The sequence below is a fragment of the Physcomitrium patens genome, chromosome 6, assembly GCF_059467195.1.
Source record: "Physcomitrium patens ecotype Gransden chromosome 6, ASM5946719v1, whole genome shotgun sequence".
Classification (NCBI taxonomy): Eukaryota; Viridiplantae; Streptophyta; class Bryopsida; order Funariales; family Funariaceae; genus Physcomitrium; species Physcomitrium patens.
Window position 1 is genome coordinate 3722437 of NC_143415.1, and position 20620 is coordinate 3743056.

Sequence of the window (20620 nt, forward strand, 5' to 3'; positions counted from 1 at the left end):
TAGAAAATTCCTACAACTTTATTCTTACAAATTTACATAGATCTGTTTTCTCACATCTCTTTTTCTTGCGTGCTAAGGCTTTTTGGAAAGCTTATAATAAGATCTAGATTTTTTCAAAATCTCTCAATAAAAAGATGAAAATACAGTAAATGACATAAAAAAACCTAAATTAGTCTTGAATCTCATAGCTCAAAAATTCTAGTGACTCTCTTCTTACAAAGTCATATAGATCTTTATTATCATAGCTTATTTTTTTACATACTAAATTTTATTAGAAATTTAACATAAAGCTATAGTTTCATTCAAAATTTCAAAATAAAAAGATGAAAAAGTAATAAATGATATGAAAAAATCCAAACCAGTCTTGAAACTTATTCTTCAAAAATTTGCATAGATCTTCCTCTTCATATTTTTTTTTTCTTACATACTAAGGCTTATTATAAAGCTAACAATAAATTCTAACTTTCTTCAAATTTTCATCATAAAAAAATCAAAAGATAATAAATGGCATCAAAAAATCCAAACTAGTCTTGAATCTCATTGTCCAAAAATTCTAGTGATTTCTTCTCTCCCCTACATCACACTAGCTCCAAGAAGCCTACTTGATGCCAAAATTTGTACCTTAATCTTCTTCCAATATCTGCCTTAAATTCTTATAGAGTTAGGTATGTATTCTAAAAGGCAATACCTTCAAAGCTTAAATAATTTGTCTAAGACTATAATCTCCTACTTTAAATCCTATTCAAATTTGTAAATATATTAGCATTATATCCCTCCTTTCTACAAGTAAAATTAATTGACCTCTAAATAACTTTGATGCACTTAAATTGAATGCACCACAACACCATATTATTATAAGAAAATTTTATTTATAGTAAAAGAATTGTCCAATTATCTTGTTAATAGTTGATGGTATACCTTAAATATTATTTCAAAACTTAATATATGCACTCCATTTATCTATCAATTTGAAGATAAAAAGCTAAAATGAATTTTATGTCTAGCTTCAAAATCTTTAAGAAAGATACTCCAAAATCTTGATACAAATTGAGTCCCTCCATCCAATATAATATCTTTGGATAATCATGATAGTGATAGATGTTGCTAAAGAAAAAGCTTAGCTATTTATTTACTTATAATACATTTTTTACATAGTAAAAAACATGCCATTTAGGTGAAATAATCTAATATCATGAATATAAAATTATAAAAATATAAGACTAAAATATTTGTGATAAAATCCATAGATATAAAAGTCCATGACTATTTTAGAGTATGTAGTGGCTGAAAAAATCCACAAGATTGATGACAAGGAGTTTTCAATTTAGAATATATATTATATGATTTTATAAAGTCTTTAATTGCCTTCCACATTTGAAACCACAAAAAATATTTAGACATTAATTTTAAAGTCTTGCTGTATCAAAAATATTATGCTATTAAAAAGTCGTGATAAGCTTAAAAGATACATAATTGTGCTTTATCTTTTAGAATATATAAGCATCTTTTAAAATAGAGTAGATTTTTTTTAAAGTAAAACTTAGAAATATTATAAGATATTCAAGAATTATTTTTAATATCACAAATATAAGAATTAGAAGACACACTTACTAAATTTACTTAATAAAAGTTGAATCAATACTTAGTATTGATTTCATTGTTCAAAGTTGAAAATACTTTAGCTTTAAAAGAATGATCTATTGTTGATCAAAAGTTACATTTCATTCTTTTGGTACAAGATAAGATCATTTAAAAAAGGTATTTAATAATTTTTTTTTTTTTTTTTTTTTTTTTTCTTTTGTCGATAAGTGATCTTAAATTCAAATCTTAACAAGGACATGCTCTGATAAGCTTGGCCATAATTTAAAACATATACTAACATGAAGTACTTAAGATTCTTTTGATTTGTATATATAGTGATTAGATTAAAAGTTCTTTCTTAATAATGATGCCATTCTTGAAATGAATTCATAATTACAAGAAGTTCTTTGTTATAGATCTTATAGTTGATTTTGACTACTAAAAGTTTTTTAAATAAAAAATTACTAGTTGAAGTTTGTCATTTGTTCCTATTTGTAACAATATTGTATGTAAAGCAACGTTTCATGCATTTTTTTCTATAAAAAATAGCTTAGAAAAATTGATGCAATATAAGATTAGTACAAAAATAAAAGTTATCTTTAAAGTTTCAAATTTTGCTTTCGTTTCTTGATTCTATTCAAAGTTGTCTTTGTAAGTCAAATATATAAATAAAATTGTGACTATAGAAAATTTCTTGATAGAGATTTAATAGTAATTGGCAAATCCTAAAAAATATTGAACACCTCTTATTATTTTTGAGATCTTCTAAACCATAATGGTTTAATTTTTTTTTAGAATTCATCATGAATCCATCATTTGAAATGATATATCCTAAAAAATTGACTTGAGTAGTATGAAATACATACTTTTTTATTGTAGCATTGAATCTTAGTTTTTTTAACATACAACAAATATAAGATTCATATTCTTCTATATTCTTAGAATAGATTAAGATGTCACCTAAATAACAAATAACAAAATTTTTCAAAAATTATCAAAAGACATTATTTATTAAATGTTGAAAATTTATTGGTGCATTTGTGAGTCTAAAAGGCATAACATTGTATTTAAAATATCCATACTTTGTTTAAAATGTCGTCTTCTTTTATCTCTTTTTTAAATGTATACTTGATTATATGTTCTTTATAGATCTATTTTTTTATAGATCTTTGTTAATTTGATTGATCAAAAAGTCTTGATATCAAAGGTAAAAGATACCTATTCTTGATAAAAATCTTGTTGAGGCCTTGATAATCAATAAAAATTTATAATAATTTATCTTTTTTCGTTACAAACAAGATTGAAGTTTTTATTGGAGATTTGGAATAGATTGGTCTAAATGGTAGTTGGTCTAAATGTTAGTTGAACTTTCTCTTAAAGATCACTTGAATAGTTATAGAAACTATGTTTTAAAAGTGCATCTACATTCTTCTTCTTAAATACATCTTGAAAATCTTGGTATTGGCTTAGAATACTATTTGAAGACTTTCTGCTATACTATTTCAAGGCCTCAACAAGACTTTAGAAACATGTATGGCATAATTAACATAAGGTGATCTTTCTTTTATAGTATGTAAGAAAGTTCTTGTACTTAAAAATATATATTTTATTGTATTAGACTTCTAACTTTTTACTTGATTGACAAAAATCTCAATTATACTCTAGAAAAAATTAAAACCATGAAAAATCCAATCTATTCAAAGATTATAGTTTTTAGTAATGATAAATCTAAAAATAATTAGATTAAATAAATATCTAATTATTTTAAATATTGCAAAGCTACTATGACCATTATTTGTTACTTTTATAGGAAAGATTTTATGTGTAACATCTCCAGAAGATAACAAATGATCATCTTTTATTTCTATATGAACAGATTTAATTTTCTTTATTAAAAATAAAATATATTTTTTAACACATTTTTCATCTAAAAAATAAACTAAGGCTCTAAAATCTAATAAATCAAAGGCTTTGTAATATTTAGATCCTAAACTAATATCTAGTATGAAACAATAAGAGTATTTTGAAAAGACTTCTATTAAGTATTATATAAGATTCTAATTGTATTATTTCTATTATAGGTAGATTTTTTTTTAATATATTATCTTCTTTAATAGCTATATTTCTCATTTTGTGGTTGATTTATTTTTTTAGATATTGTTGAGCATTGAGCTTAGGTTCTCCACAATATAAGCACAATCCTTCTTGTCAATGATAAGTCTTTTCTTGCTTAGTAAGAGGTTTGAAATATATCATATTAATTTATATATATTCTACTTCCAAATATATGTATTAAAAAGACATTAGTATTGCCATTAAATTATAAAACATTGATGCATATTTGTATGACTCTTTTATGAAAATTCAAATAATTGATTATATTACTTCATAGCAAAGTCAATTACTTGACTTAATGTTTATAGATCAATTAAGTGAAGCATCAATTTTTTATTTTATATTCTAATTCATAAAGAAATTGGCTAATAGGTGCAACATCATCCTATTTGATATCAGTCGCAAGTTGTTGAAATTGTGAAACATATTATATTATGAATCAATTATTTTCTTACAAAATATGAATCTTGTGAATTGCAATACAAATTGCTTTATATTCTTCATATGTAAATTAAAAAAATTGCCAAAAAAGCCTCCAAATTATCCAAAATTGAATCATATTGTTCTAAAAAAGATAAAAACTATAATAATGTACAACCTAAAAGAAGTGTTCCAATAAACCTGACTTGTGATTATAGAATTGAATAGCTTTAGAGTTGAAGTTCAATCATCAGTTATACTTGATTGATAAATCCTCAAAACTTGGATCTTATGCCATTAAACTTCTTTAGCATGGCAACTTTTGATTCTTTAATACTTGAACAATGTTCCATCATAGAAGAAGTAGTATGATTTGGTACAAATATTGAAGCAGCTCAAATCTTTTCTTAATCTTTACTTCCTATCAATCTTATTGGTTCTTGTATAAATAAATTGAGTTGATTTATTCCAAGCATTAATTTGTTTAATTTTTCTTGCATTTGTGCCATTGTACTCTTCATCTTAACAAGCCTTGTCATAATAACAATAAAAAAAAATATCTAATATTGCTCAAATCAAGTAGAAAAAAGGACTTAAGAACAAAAAAAGTACTAAGAATAATATTTCTTTAGAAGAAGGTAATCTGCAACTTCTAATATGCTTGTTTTATCAAGAAAAAAGAAAAACTATTTTTAATTAAGAAAAAATAAAAAATCGATATTATATATATATATATATATATATATATATATATATATATATATATATATATATATATATATATATATATTCTTATCAATATGTTAAGAATAAAAATTTAATGGAAGTAAATAAATAAGAGAGACGTTTTTAAATTAAAATAACATAATAGAAATATGAAGATATGTATATTCAAAAAGCAAATTAAAATGACAATTGCTAAAAGATAAAAAAATTAGAGATCCTTAAAATTAGACTAAAAAGAAGAAAAAATTTGATAAAAATGAAGAAGGCTTTACTCTTGTTTCTATATATACTATCTAATTGCTAGATATGTATCTTAACTTTTAAAATAAGTTTTTTATACTTGTGCCACATAATTAGTTTTTACCACAAGCTACCAATACATATGACATATTGCTAACTTATTTGATAATTATTCAACTTACTAATTATCTTTAGATGTATATAAAGATAAAATTGCATCTATAAAGCTTTTAAAAAGCTTTTTTATAAGATATTATCAAATTAATCAAATTTTACCTACTTATATCTATTCATATTATCTAAGTAACTATTGGAATAAATAAATAAATATATATATATATATATATATATATCCATAATGATATTAAATAATCTATATAAAATTTGATCTACCAAAAACTAATATATAACAATAGTTTTTAATGGAACTTTTTAGACTAAAGAGTTGATGTTATATAGGATATAATATTGTTTTTAAAAAAAATTAAAAATATAAAATTTTGATCATTAATAATTATCTGATAATACAATGTTATTTTTATTATTTTCTAGCATCATAATTTCTATACAAAATAAAACCTTTTATATCAATTGTATCTATGAAAAACTTATATACAACTAATATATTAATACATTATTGCATTTGAGACATCAATTATTAAAAAATATTAAAAATTAAAAATTAAAAATTACAAAATACTCTTGCTTCATAAAATGCTTAAAGATCTGTTTAATTATTTCAAGCATATAAATTAACATATCAATTCAATCACTCATTAAATCACATCAATTTATATTAATATTTATATATGTATTCAAATAAGACTAATATTTAATATAAACTTGTAAGCACCAAAATAACATTTATTGTGCACTACAATGACATCAAGTGCATTGCAATGTCCACAAATCTTAAGAAAAAATAAAAAATAATGGCACAAGACTTCTTAATTGACTACCATTGTCATGTGTACAACTCAAATGATACTAATATGAGATTGTAGAATATCAAATTTCATTCAATTGTTGTTATTAAGATTCAGGACAATAAACATCAAATCACAATAGTAATAATTGAACTAGATGAGCACAAATTAAGATATCATGCAACACAACTAAAAGATGAGAATGTGAAGGATTAGTAAGTATAAAATAAATCAATCAAGTACCTTATTAAATACACTTACAAAAAAACTTTGATAGAAATAAGAGAAATATAAAACAATTAACAATATATTATATAGGAAAGGGACTATTTTTTATTCTTAGTATCAATATAAAACCTTATTTTTAATGTTAACTTGCAAAAAGGCTATATTAGACTTTTAGTATCTCTAATTTTTTTGGCTTTCATTTTTTTTTAACTTTTTCATTTTTTTGATTGTATTATTTTTCTTAGTTGAGAGACACCTAAATTTTTTAAAGACCACCCAATATTTGGTTGCTTAATACTAAATTATCTATGAAATATCAAAATACTAATTAAAACACTTTCACATCAATGTACAAAGATACAATAAAATTTGTCAAGGCATAGGCCATGGAGTTGTATAGCTCATATCTAAAAGAAATGCAGTTATCTATTTGAATTCTCAATTTTGGATCATGAAATTTGGTTTGAATATTGGGGTTGAATTTTGTTGTTTAGTATGAGATGATTGGTGCACAGCTTTTAAAGAAAAACTCACTAAACTATTTTGGAATTAAAAATAAAAACTGATACTTTAACTGATACTTTCTTAAGTGCAGGAAAGTAGAAAGAATAAGTGAGGTAGGTCTATAGAATAACCTGGCAAGAGCCATTGATATTGCCAAGATGGTTTTAGCATTTGCCATGTTGAAAGCTTTATGGCTAAGCTTAGAGGTTAGGAGGTTCAGAGGTTCCATTTGGAATTAAGGTTTCGTATGGACAGTTGCAACAACACCAGAATGTGTAACTGTCAGCGCCAAAATTCTTTTTCCAAGCATTAGATTGGAAATTGTAATGCTTTTTGTGTCGGTTGAAACCGAAGAGCCATAACCAAATTTAACTCTCAGCCTCCTTCCATTCACGAGGTGAAAGGTTACAAATACTGGATATGGCTCTTCACCTCCAATAGACACACAACTGCCGTCCTTCATTTTCTCGCATATCCATCGCCATTGGTGCCCCACATTGCGTATATCAATACCTGTGTTGGCGATCCGACGAATTCCAGCTGCAGCCAGGGATAGAGATCCTGTCGTAGATGTGAAGGGGGGTGCATACCGCAAGGCTTGCGTGTTTGCACAGCAACCTTTTCTGGCCTGTGAAGCGATGAGCAGCCTTAGGAATGACAACAGCAGCAGCGAAGGTGAAATGCCGTGCCCCGAAACGAAACCGAAGTTTAGGCCTTTGAACTGCGATGATGAGGACAAGAAAAAGTTCCCCGTAAGAATCACATACTGCTCAACATTCTCAACATTAATTCCTGGTCATTGAATGCCATCAGCTCCGTTCATCAGCAATCTCTCAAACTGCCAAATCCATATCCCCTCCACCCCACTCTCCGCAACCCAATCCCAGAACTAGAACTCATTCTGTCCCATGAGCCTCAACCCTGAGGAACAAGTCTTTGCCCGCAGTATGTGGAAGTTTGCGGTCCCGACAAGTCCTCTCGAAGATTTGCCTTAGGGACCAGAGCAAGCTTCGCCGTGGATCGCTTCAACAAGAAGCTTGTGGACGCCGTGAAACCCGTCGTATGCGTGGAGGCTTTCAAGGAGGGAGAAGACCCCATCGAGTTCGGGCCCGACGCTCCCCTCATGTCCATGTGCACCTGGAATCTACGCGTTGTTCAAGAAGGTGCGCCTATCTTCCCATGCTTTCACCCTTTCCACAAACCCAACTTATGCCATGCTTTTCTCCCCACCTTTCTCGCACTTGTAGCTCGTCCATGACTTCGTTTATCGGCGGTCATAGCCCCCTTTCAGCCCATCGGGGTGGGCGACAAGATCCCCAACGGTGAGCTCACATACCTCGACGGCTGCGGCAAATTGCAAACTCACCTTATCTACGACCTCGTGAGGGAAAAAAGGGTGGTGTTCTTCGGTGTCCCTGGAGCATTCACCCCAACATGCAGTTTAAAGCACGTTCCTGGATTCATCGAGCGCGCCGCAGAGATTTTAGACAGAGGGATCAACGAGATCGTCTGCATCACAGGTACGTCTCCACGCCTAGCAAGTACAGCTCATGGCGATTAAGCCACGCACAGCCGTATGGAAATCGCATCTAAGATGGCGAGCTTTGAGTTTGTGTGCGTGTTTTGGTGGGCGAGGGTGCGCAGTGAACGATCCATTCGTGGTGAAGGAGTGGGAGAAGACGTACCCTGAGAACAAGCACGTCAGGTTTCTGTGCGACGGTTCGGCGATCTGGACGAAGAAGATCGGGCTGGAGCTGGACTTGTATGATCGAGGCATGGGGGTGCGATCTCGCAGGTACAGCTTGATGATTTGCGACACCGTTGTCCGCATTGCCAACATCGAAGAGGGCGGAGGCTTGGAGACGTCGACTGCGAGTCGCATGCTGAAGGACTTGAACACCGGCAAGGACATGGTGTTGCCTCCCTGAATGGGCTTGTTCCCCTTCTTCCATTGTCCCATATTGTCCTGTGTATGAAATGAATTTAGGTCTTCGTATTGAAACATCTTAATACGAGGCTTTGGTGTGTGTTGCAAGTGATGCTTGTTGTGGAGATCCATTTCGAAGGTTGTGGGTTCAACGACTAATTTCAACCTTTCCAAAAGCTAATAGGTTACTAGTATGAGTAATCATGGTAGAGTGTAAATATTAAATGTGTTGATTCTCATTCTTTTTTTCTTTTTTTTTCCCTTTTTCTTTTTTGAATGCAAGTGCATTAGAGAGATTCTTTGTGGTGTAGTGTGGTTGTTAAATCAATATTGCTTTAAAAAAGAAAATGGGATCATACATTATTTCTCCTTGAAGGTCTTAATGTTATTGTAGTCAGAAAATAGGAGAAGATATATATCTTGAGAACAATCCCCTTTGACTTGAATGTAAAAGTTTAATATCTTATCTAATGAATGGTGGATTGAAGTCACACATGTGTTTACTTTTCTTTTTTCTTTTATATGATATCAATTTAAAATCATTATAAATCTTGCTTCACCTTCAATTTTTTTTAATTGAAAAAGTACTATACATGATAGTGAATTATTTGAATTTTCTACTAATGATTAAAAATATAAAATATATTAAAATAAAATAAAATATTTTAAGTATTCAATATTATGAATATTCTTTAATTATAAATAATTATAATTATTTATATTCATATTTAATTAAAATAATATTATTTTTATTATTTTTTATTAATACAAAAAAAATCTTTTGTAGAATAGAATTTATCATATATTATTTATTTGTACTATATATTATTTTTTTGTACTATATATTATTACTATTACTAATTATTAGATATATGTAAAAAAATTAAAAAATTTAAACTACTCTAAATTTAATATATCTGTAAAAAATAATAATAATAATAAATAAAATACAATATCTTCGTTTAACTTAAAGATATGTGAATTAAAAAAATAATTGTTAAAATTTAAGATTCTTTAATGATTTCTAAACCAAATCTAAATTAAGTTTAAAAAATAAATATTTAGGTTAGAAATAGACCAAAATTTTAATAGATTAAAGATAGTAATGCAATAATTTGGTTGAATTGGTTTTAAGATATCTAATTGATTTGAAAAAGACTAAAGTTCATTAACTAATAGTTTCTTATGAATTTTCATATAATGTCAAGCATTATGAATGAGTATTAAATTTTTTAATAAAAAATATCTTTATTTGTCTTCTTATCTTTTATTTTTTTAATATAATTATCTTTATTAAATTTATGTGAATAATATGTATGACTTATAGTTGAAATTTATATAATATATTTTTAGCAAACTATTTATCTCTTTAATGATTTATCTAACTCGTTTTTAAATTATGCATTTCCTTTAAAAATTATTGTCACAAATTTGATAGATAAAATAACTTTTATTTTGGGTGTCAACCTACAAAAATAACACTTTGTAGAAATCTTAAATGTAATATCATAAATCCAAATAGTACAACAAATTGTCAAAACTTTTTTTTTAATGTGAGAATTAAATTCTACTTTTAAATATAAAATACATAATTTCATTAATCTTTTCTACAAACCTATTGGTAATAAGATTATAAAATTTAGTAGTCTTGAATTTGATAACTAAACACTTTTTTCATGTATAGACTAAATGACTAAAATATTATCTTTTTTATAAAAATTTAAAATTTAAAAATCAATAATTCTAATACATTTCTAAAAAATATTTATTATTCTCTAAAAATAATCTAGTAATAATCTTTTCTAAAATCATAATTATCTAATTTTGAGCATTTTATAAAGATTAATTTTTTCAATAAAAATACATTAAAAATCCTTCTTAGTATTGAAAAAATGAAATTATTGCTGCCACCACAATCCACTACCAACTTGATTTATTTTTTTAATTTTCTTCATATTAAAATTAATGATTTTTTAAATAATTTTAGAATATATATATATATATATATATATATATATATATCCTTAAAATATATTAAAATATAAAAAATACAAGGATATTTTTGATATTTCAACATATTTTAGGAATACATCTGATATTTTATTTTACTTTTAAATTATTTTTTTAATTTTGAGTTATGTAAAATTAATTATATTTTAAACATATAAATAATTAAAAATATAATAATTATCTATAAAAAATGAATAATACTAATATTTTATTCAATATTTACAAATAATGTAGGTGGCATGTGAAAGATAGCAAATTGTAGTGGAAATATCAAAGAACATAGTTGCTTATGGTAGATGGCAAATTGTGGTACTAACAAGAATTGTGGTGGCATTAATAATATCAAACAAAAATCCTCATTAAATCAAAATTTTATCATTAAATTTTTTCAAATTTTACCCTTTGGTAATGGAAATAGGTACTTTAATGTAAAATTAGCAAATAAATTATATTTTTTTTCCTACCTATGTCTTTTTTTAATAAAATAATTTAAATTAAAATATTGATTCTATTTAATTATAAATATTTTTGGATGAATTTATATTTTTTATAAATACCGAATTTTTAAAGATTGGAAGACTTTTTATATATGTTTTTAAAAAGTTTTCAAATAAATATATATATGTATTGGTATTTATGCATTGATTCTAAAAAAACTCATAATTTTTAATTTAGCAAGTATTGTATACATGAAGACAATTCTTTAATTATGCTTTAAATTCCAAGAATAGCTCTTACTTTACAATTTATGATAGTAAAGATTATATTTTGCAATTGCATCAATTTGTTTTTGGATTTTCGAAATATAACATATTGACATTATAATTGTAATTATCCTTAGTTTTTAAAAACATATCATAGTATTTATTTTTTAGTTAATATTATTTATGCATTATTAAGAGATTATAAGAGTTTTTTTAAAAAAATTTGTCAAATAATCACCTTAACTATTGTATATGCTAAAATTATATATAAAACTATTCACAAAAAAATTTAATAAGGTTCAAAATCTTATTTATTAATCTTAAAAAAATTATATATATGTAAAATTAGTTTTAAATTAATCTTATGAAGTGATCTTTATTTATTGGTATTTATTATATTTATTTTCAAGTGTCTATATTTGAAAAAAAAAAATTCTCAATTTTTGTCACAAAAAAAGAAAGAATATATTTTTTATGTAATATTATTTAATTCTTATGACCGACATAAATTTTGATTTTTTTTTGTTATTTATGGCATCGATATAACTTATTTAAATTTTTTATTTGGCCCAAAAAAATTAGCAATTGTAAAATTTTAATTTTTTTGAAGAATATCTATATACTTTAGACTTATTTAGAATAATTATTTTTATTGGCTTAACATCAAGAAGAAATTAAATTTTATAAATTTCTAAATTTATTCTATTTAAATCCTTTTAATTGAATGTGAAGATTATATTATAATAATTTTTATTTGTTTCTTAAAAATATTTGAAATTATGGATAATTTTAGTTTAATAAACCTAAGCCAAATTTTAATATACTTTCTTTTAACTTTATGTATAAATTTGAACTTTTGTCAATTTGGTATTTTTTAATATTTAAATTCCTTTCATTCTAAATTTTTTTTGACATGTAATTTCTATAGTGTCCATATTTCTTATAACTACAGGAATCCATTTAAGTTATAACTGTATAATTATTTTAATTATGTATTTGGAATTTATCAACATTCACTTTTTAATTCTTGGATAATGTTTTTCTTTTTTCTTCTATATTTGATAGCATTTCTATTTTTTTAATCTCTTTTCAGCTTGTAGTTTATCTCAAACTCTTATTTAATTCATAAATAATCCCTTGTTAAGTGTTAATATAAACTTATCATTTATTATTTTTCTCCTCTAATTTCTAAGGTAATTATCAAATTTCTAATTTATTTATATTTATTTTTAAAGCTCTAATATTAATTCAATAATGTAATATTTTATAGCATAGGTTTTATTCTTGAATAAATAGGATTATTTGCCACATATTCTAAGAATTCTAAAAAATATTGCTAAAAACATTTGTGTATTTTATTTTTGTATCCATTCATCATCTTTGAACCTTCTTGCTTTGTTTGACTTAAATTACAAGTTAAATGTTTTATAAGCAAATTTTACTAAACTGAAAAATGGATACAATGCAGACCATTTACCATAATATTTTTCACTTATATAGCTTGTTATTAAACCATTACAATAATGTTCATTATAAAAATAATAATATTTTATATAATGCAATCTTTTCTACATTCTTTTAAAAAATATTTTAGATCTTTAATTTTATATTTTTATTAATATTAATGGTTTGTTTATCTACTTACTTTTATAAGTTTTTATAATTATGAAAACTAAATATTTACTAATTGATCCATATATTACTTATTTTATAATATTTAGTACTATCTCTTATAGATTTCAATTTTCTAATTGTTAAATTAATGATACAATCTCATTTTATCTTTATCTAATACTTCTTGTAAATTTTTTATAAGATTTAATCTTTCTTGTACTTTAAAAAAGTATAAATTTTTGCATTCTTCTTATATCATTGTAGTAGTTATTAAAAACTCTCACATGTATAATAAGATTTGAATTACTAATATCCTACATTTTCTTCAACCAAATTTTTGCAATGTAAAGTTTCACCTTTAAAGCCTTTAATTCTTGGAAGTTCTTCAAGGTAGATTCTAAGATTTTTATTTAAAAAATCATCATTAATTTTTATGATTTTTTGATACAATGAATGATTTAAAATTGTATCTTATATAAATATATGTAATTTCATGTTGATTTCAATATATTTTAATTACATTGGTATAAGAATATGAAGTAGAATTAATTTCAGAATATAGTTTAATTCATAATATGTTATTTAATTTTTTAGTGATTTTTTATTTTCAATTTACAAATTTATTAATATAGCAACACCGTGTATTGTTTTATTTTATTTATTCTATTTCAATGTCATATCATATTACTCGATAAAATATGCATTTCACTTTGAATTTTATAACTAATTTTTTTACTTGAAAAAAAATATATTATGATGAAATACTGAAGTACATAAAAATATATATTATGTTTTTTATACACTACATTTAAAATCTCATACATCGAATATTTAGAAATCTCCATGTTATGAAAAAGATATGAAGAGTTTTAAAATGATGCACAAGACTTGTATTGTCTTGAAAAGTAAAATAAACTAAATGGTATACTATACTATGTAAAGTAACTATACTAATAAAAATAAATTATTTCCAATATAATATATTGTTAAGAACGTTCTGATTTATTAAAAGCACCATATCTAGAGTACTATGAGTTCAATAAATTGAGGATTCACCATATTGCTGACACTACCAAGTATTTTTTTTCTATACAAATTTAAAGTATAAATATCTTGTTAATCTTTAAACAATATGTATGAATGTGAAATTGGAAGGATTGATAACATACAACATATATTAAGACTTAGTTGTGGCATCAATAATAATTGCAATTCTACAATTTTATTTTTTTAATTAAATATGATGGTCTTTTTAAAATTACAATACTATATCTTCTATTTTTCAATATAAATTTTATACAGATTTTACAAACTATTATGAAATTTTTATATTACAAACATCATTTGATTTATTGAAGTATTAATCAAGTGTGAAAAATAATGTATTTTTTTATGTGGAATAAGAATTTCATAGTTAATTCTATTTCTGTTCTACAGACATATATATACCTATACATATATATATATATATATATATATATATATGTTATACCTTACTTAAAATAGTGAATATTCATGTTGTAAAAAAATCGACAGATTTTATTAATAATTCTATTGAAGATTTAGATTTTTCATTAGTTTGAGCATATAAAATTTGAATACCTTTAAATATATATATATATATATATAATGATTATTAGTTTAACTTAAGTGAAAAAAACAAAAATATTTATATGTTGTATAAAGAACAAAACAAAACATAAACGAACAAGTATTACCTTTAGGTCCAATGAAAACAATGACAACCTTGTGGTTTGGTAAGAATAGACATATCATACAATGGCACACACATATAAATGAATGTGCTTGAGAAATCAAATTTAATCATACCGATATATATATATATATATATATATATATATACATACATACACATATCCCCACAATCATAAGGGACATGAACCCCAAATCCCAAAGCACAAATTTTAAATCACAAACCTAAAAACTCCAAACAGTGAACCAAAATATTACATTTTACATCCAAAATCTCAAAAACCTTAAAAGTAAAACACAAACCTTCCAACTTGAATCTCAAAACCCAAAACTCCGATTTCCAGATCTAAAATCCTGATTTGTGAATGTCAAAACCGGAACATTAATACTCCACAATGTGAACCCCAAAACCCTAAAATGGTATGCAGCCCAGGATTAAGCTGCCCAGGATCCTCTGGAGCAATGGGGGAGTGGAAACTTTAACCCTAAAGTCCAAAATTAAAAGGTGTGCAAAGATTTGAAAGATGGAGGCAAAAGGCTGCTGGAGCCCCTTTTCAAGGCCCACACTGTGGGTTGAGTCCACACCCCAAGTCCAAAGTCCAAAGCCATGTCCATTGCTTTTGTTGACTCAATAGTCCTGTTCACCTTCACCATCAATATAATAAAACGTACATTTGTCCTCAATATTTTCCTCTCTTCATTTACTCTGCAAAAAGTTTTAAATATGGGTCAATACATTGCAATAAATTCTTCTTCATGGGTATGTGAACTTATCAGATCCAAATCCAAAAAGCCCACATAAAAATAAAAATAAACATTTGAAAATTATTTGTCTGATTTGTGCCAACTTTGTTTTTTGAAAACTGTATGGGTGTATGTTTTGGATTTTTTTTAGGAATTTCATTGTGGTGGACAAAGAGTCTTTGTGTAGCATGTAGAGATGATGAGAAGAATTGTTTTAATTGAATTAGATTGGCCTACATTTTATGTACATATATTCATATATTATTAATCAAGTGCTTTTATTGTGAGTTGTTTTAGTTCATTCAATTATTTTTATAGTTATATATGCCTATTTTTTTGCAAAATAAACAAGAAAAAATAAAAATCTCCTCATATGTTTTCTTAAAGAAATTAAATTTTTGTTATGTTTAACTAAAGATTTTTATCTTTTAATGTTGTGACTGTTTTTAGTAACTAAGAAATCCTTTTAACAACACTTAAGTATATCTTTCAATTTAATTTTAATAATTTATTTTATTTTTAAAGTCACAAAGAATCAGTGAACAGTCATTTCTAAAAATAATTTAAAAAATGTTTGAATTTTTACAGAAGTGTTTGCTGTTTTATAAATCTATCTGAAATGAGATCTGTAAGAGGATTAATACAAAAACTAGATTTAAGTACTTTACATAAGAAAATATATTTTAAACTTATACAAGCAAAAATACATACATACATACATATTATTTTAACAATGAAAATACAATTTTAAGAGAACATTATCCACCATGATTTAGGGTATGTCTGAATTTGTTATATTCCACATATTTCGTCACCAACCGAATAAATAGTACACACAAAAAAATAATTTGAAAGTAGAACAGTTACAACACTCACGTGCAGCTACGTGGTTGATTCTTCTCATTGACGCAGCATCGCCCTTCAGAACAATCTATTTTACATTGATTGCTGGTTCATGAATGTTCATGTTTTAGTCAACTATGCACTTCTACACTGTTATCAACCACAACAACTTTCCACAAAACTTTGTTCAACCATTGCTTCACGATTGTAAATATATATATATATATATATATATACAAACAAAGTGTTAATATCAGCTCAATTTTTGCTACCACCACCACAATTTACCATCGCATGCCACAATTGTTTTTGATATTGTCACTGTTACTACAACTTAGTAGATACTAAAGATATTAACAGAATTGTCGAATGAGCGGTAGTAGCAAAAACTGTTGTGACAGTAGTAATACCCTATAAATTCACAAAAATATGATTATTCCATAAGCTGAAATATGTTTCGTATGTACTCGTCTATTTGTTTATATATATATATATAGAGAGAGAGAGAGAGAGAGAGAGAGAGAGAGAGTAGCATGAGGAAGCTTCAAGTGTGCAACATGTGATGGATGAACTGTTGCGGTGAGATAATGGCATGAAAGACCAGTACGACAAATGGTCCTGCTGCGACAGACAAGACAAGTCTAGAGAAGACGAGTGTAGCCCACTTCAAATGCGTCATTATCCGGCGTCGAAGAGTGTGTGTATCCAAGCCACAGGATCTAACGAGAACCTTCCGGAGAGATGAGTCCCAGTTTCAACCTGACAGTGTCAATCGTGGTGATCCGGGTTGCACTGTGGTCAACACACTTGAAGGCAACAGATGGCGCTGCGGCCTAGGGGAGAAAAACAATTTCTAACTTACTTGGTGCAGTTACCTATCGGATTTCAGTCCTGATCGATTGGGCTTGACCCTTAGGACCATGCCTAGAATTTCTAGATCCTGAGGGTGGGGTCCGCGGAGTCCAGCCTAGACTGTGGCGAGAGACAACCTATTCCTCTCTTCTTCGTCCATCGCCTTTTGTTGATTTCTGGCGAAAGCAGAGCTTTAATTTTCCCCTTCGTTCACGTCTTTGACACCAAGGTCGCTGTGTGTTGCGACTCCCTCCGACTTGGTGCGCTTCGCGTGTGCAGACTTTGGGGACCATTGCTCCAGACCGGGTCTAAGAATAGTATTTCTTACGGGCCCAATGAACTAGCCGTCATTGTTCACACGCATGATTTAGGTTGATTACGGGGTAATTCTAGTGATCGATGCCGGAAGCTACAAATACTGGTCGCAAGTCAGGATTCTGAGGAAGAGTGCACATAAAAGCGTAGTCTGGTTTATTCACAGTGTGTCTAGCTAACTCCGAGCTCAGATTGCTGGAGCTCAGTGAGCAGGTCGGACGTCACGGTAGAGAAATTGTGGTTGCATCATGGACTCGCCAGGAGCAAGAATTGTTGTGTTTGTGTGTGTCATGGTTGCGCTCTTCGGGGTGGCCTTCTCCGCTCAGAGCTGCAATGTACTGTTGACCTCCAACAGACAATTCACGGCATGTCAAACGATCCCAGAGGTTGGAGCTAACCTAGCATGGAGAATTCGAAACGATAGTAGCAACGCCATCGACTTTGCTTACTCCGGTGCGTAACATGTCAGACCACATGGAGGAAAACCAGATAAACTCATAGTGATGTTGGAGAAATTTTGTTTGATATTTAGCAAACTTCGGTGAGTTAACGAATTTAAGTTGCTAATTGATGTCGTCGCACAGGTACGGCCCCAAGTGCCAGTGGATGGGTCGGCTGGGGCATCAACCCCGCGGGGGCAGGAATGGTGGGCACTCAGGCTTTGATCGCGTTTCAATCCACAACTGGCGCTGTCGTATATCAATATCCTGTCACTGGGGCGGTGAAAGGAGGACAGTCTCTCATACCAGGAGACCTCACCCTCAACTTCACAGACACTTCTGCCGTGGTTTCTGGTGCAGAAATGACGATCTTCTCCACACTGAACTTGAAAGCGGGTGATTCGATGAGTATGCAGTACGTCTGGGGTCAGGGACGCACCGTCGACCTGACCAACAATGCCGTAGGACCGCACTCAATTCCTATCTCTGGTGACGCTGCCGTCACTAACATCGACTTGTTAACAGCCCAAGCGTCCACCGTCGAACTCCCCAACCAAAAACTCAAAAATGTACGCCATCAGTTCAATTATTTGCAATTCTTTTATTTTTATTTCGCAAACTGTCTAGTTGTCAAGAGCGAAACGATTGAGACGCAGGTGATTAGAATCTGACGCACTCGACGATTAAATTGCACAGAACCATGGCTTGATCAGTGCCGTGTCATGGGGCTTGCTGATGCCGCTGGGAGTGATGGCAGCCCGGTACTTGCGTCCCATTTCAGGCAGCAATCCAGCGTGGTTCTACACCCACATAGCATTCCAATGCACGGGATACGTCTTGGGCGTGGTGTCCTGGGCGCTGGGATTGAAGCTTCACAACCTCAATGAGGGTGGCGCCGTTCCTTACAAGCATCGCAACATCGGCATTAGCATCTTCGCATTAGCCACTCTACAGGTGAAGCATTCAAACCTGAAGTAATTTCAATGGAATAGACGTCGAAGCGATAATCAGTTACTCCTAAAGATTTATGAGAGCTCCATTTTAAGTTAAATTGGCTTCTCAGACATATTGTTCATTTTTCCACCGTTTCAGGTCCTTGCTCTGCTCCTGAGGCCCAAGCCGGACGCGAAGTACCGAAAGTATTGGAATATCTACCACCACACCGTCGGCTACGCCACCATCATCCTTATCATCATCAACATCTTCGAAGGGCTCGATTTGCTGCAGCCTGAGGACAAGTGGACAACGGCCTACGTCATTGTGTTGTGCGTTCTGGGCGGCATCAGTCTGATCATGGAGATCGTCATCTGGACCTTGTGGGTGAAGCAGCGAACCAAAAACAACAAGGACGGCATGCACGGCAGCCAAATGAAAGGAACCGGATCTTACAGGACCGGACAGGATGTCGTGTGAGATCAAACGATTTGCATCAACCAGTTGGGTGTGGAGAGTTGCACCAGTAGATGCAAACCGACCACCACCCTCAGGTCCCTTCAAATCCTGTGGACCTCGATCGCAACATTACCAACTCTTACACTAGGGCTGGAGTACGTTTCCTTTTTTCACGACCAGAAATTGAGGGTACTACAATTTCTTGTTCATAGCACTGTCGAGACCAGCAATCTAGTCATTCGTAGCTTGTAAAGAATTGCGACCTGATTCTGTTTCGGCACGTCTGCTTCGTTTGCCTTGAAGCCGACATTTGTGAAGACGATGCATTCGCCGGTTCTACAGAGAGTCATCCGTGAGCTTTCATGCCTCTACTTACTACCCCATAAAAGCATCACCGAGATAGAGCTATCCAACTTTTCTTCAGCAGACACATGAATAGCGACCGCTAACTCAACTAAATACCACCCACAGTTATCGTTTGGTTTGTGTGATTTTGCCGCTGCAGGCTCTGGTTGTTTTGATAAGCTTCGCCTTACCGGCCATTTTTGAATTGTATACCACATTGCTATGAAAATTTCACCCTTATAATTTTGTCTAATTTTCCCTATACCCCCACCTGGATTTCAGTTGCTGTACACTGTCACACTTGCACTGGTTCAAAATGTTATCCTTGGTGGGATAAGGTTAAGCTAAGAATGGAGTTATTTGAAAGACATGATTAAGTTAATTCGGTTTCATGTTTCTATGCAATTCTCCACAGAAGGATAAGTTTTTAGCATGGAAAGTGAAGTTTAATTTTTGTTTTTCAATGTGCTTGTAATGCTGGATGTACTTTATATTTAAGAATCTACAGTTTGAGATGAAATGTTTAGAAATAAATGATCGGGTCTGCTTCTGCTGAAGCACACCTAACTGCAATATTACTGCCACAGAAGCAATTATGTACTGTGATGAACAAATTTAGTTGTTTAAGAACACACCAGTTTTATTGGGCATTATAAGAATTGTTGCAAACAGTAAAATATATATAGAATCAAAAGAAGTTTGATGCAGAATCTTTATAAACTTGATGCAGAATCTTGATGCAAAATAAAAATTTATCTAAAGAAGAAAAAAAAAGAATAAAGAAAAACATTCTTATTTTCAAAAATTATTAAAAACACATTTTAGAAATAAATGGCTGTAGATGATACTCTAGTTATTGAGTTTTTTGAACAAATAAAATGATGAATGAATTATGGAATTTATCAAAAAGATTATTGACAAACATATCTTTTTAATCAAATTACAATTTTTTCAATCCAAATATTAAAATTTTATGTACAA

General features: G+C 28.9%; 2 protein-coding genes across 2 annotated transcripts; both read left to right on the forward strand.

Annotated features, from left to right (window-relative positions):
• Positions 1-7127: 7127 nt before the first annotated feature.
• LOC112283377 (peroxiredoxin-2) lies at positions 7128-9158 on the forward strand. The gene is made up of 4 exons (XM_024521993.3): positions 7128-7492; positions 7687-7903; positions 8021-8260; positions 8385-9158. The coding sequence occupies exons 1-4, from the start codon at positions 7379-7381 to the stop codon at positions 8666-8668; spliced, it is 855 nt and encodes a 284-aa protein (XP_024377761.1). The 5' UTR covers positions 7128-7378; the 3' UTR covers positions 8669-9158.
• Positions 9159-17095: 7937 nt separating this feature from the next.
• On the forward strand, positions 17096-19892 carry LOC112283071 (cytochrome b561 and DOMON domain-containing protein At5g35735). Its single transcript, XM_024521343.2, has 4 exons — positions 17096-17915; positions 18047-18471; positions 18599-18856; positions 18995-19892. The coding sequence occupies exons 1-4, from the start codon at positions 17711-17713 to the stop codon at positions 19313-19315; spliced, it is 1209 nt and encodes a 402-aa protein (XP_024377111.1). The 5' UTR covers positions 17096-17710; the 3' UTR covers positions 19316-19892.
• The last annotated feature ends 728 nt before the right edge of the window (positions 19893-20620 follow it).

Coding starts and splice junctions, on each gene's coding strand:
- LOC112283071 (XM_024521343.2), top strand. CDS start 17,711: ATGGACTCGCCAGGAGCAAGAATTGTTGTGTTTGTGTGTGTCATGGTT. Junction 17,916..18,046: donor CATCGACTTTGCTTACTCCG/GTGCGTAACATG, acceptor GTCGTCGCACAG/GTACGGCCCCAAGTGCCAGT. Junction 18,857..18,994: donor TCGCATTAGCCACTCTACAG/GTGAAGCATTCA, acceptor CCACCGTTTCAG/GTCCTTGCTCTGCTCCTGAG.
- LOC112283377 (XM_024521993.3), top strand. CDS start 7,379: ATGAGCAGCCTTAGGAATGACAACAGCAGCAGCGAAGGTGAAATGCCG. Junction 7,904..8,020: donor TCTACGCGTTGTTCAAGAAG/GTGCGCCTATCT, acceptor CGGCGGTCATAG/CCCCCTTTCAGCCCATCGGG. Junction 8,261..8,384: donor CGAGATCGTCTGCATCACAG/GTACGTCTCCAC, acceptor GAGGGTGCGCAG/TGAACGATCCATTCGTGGTG.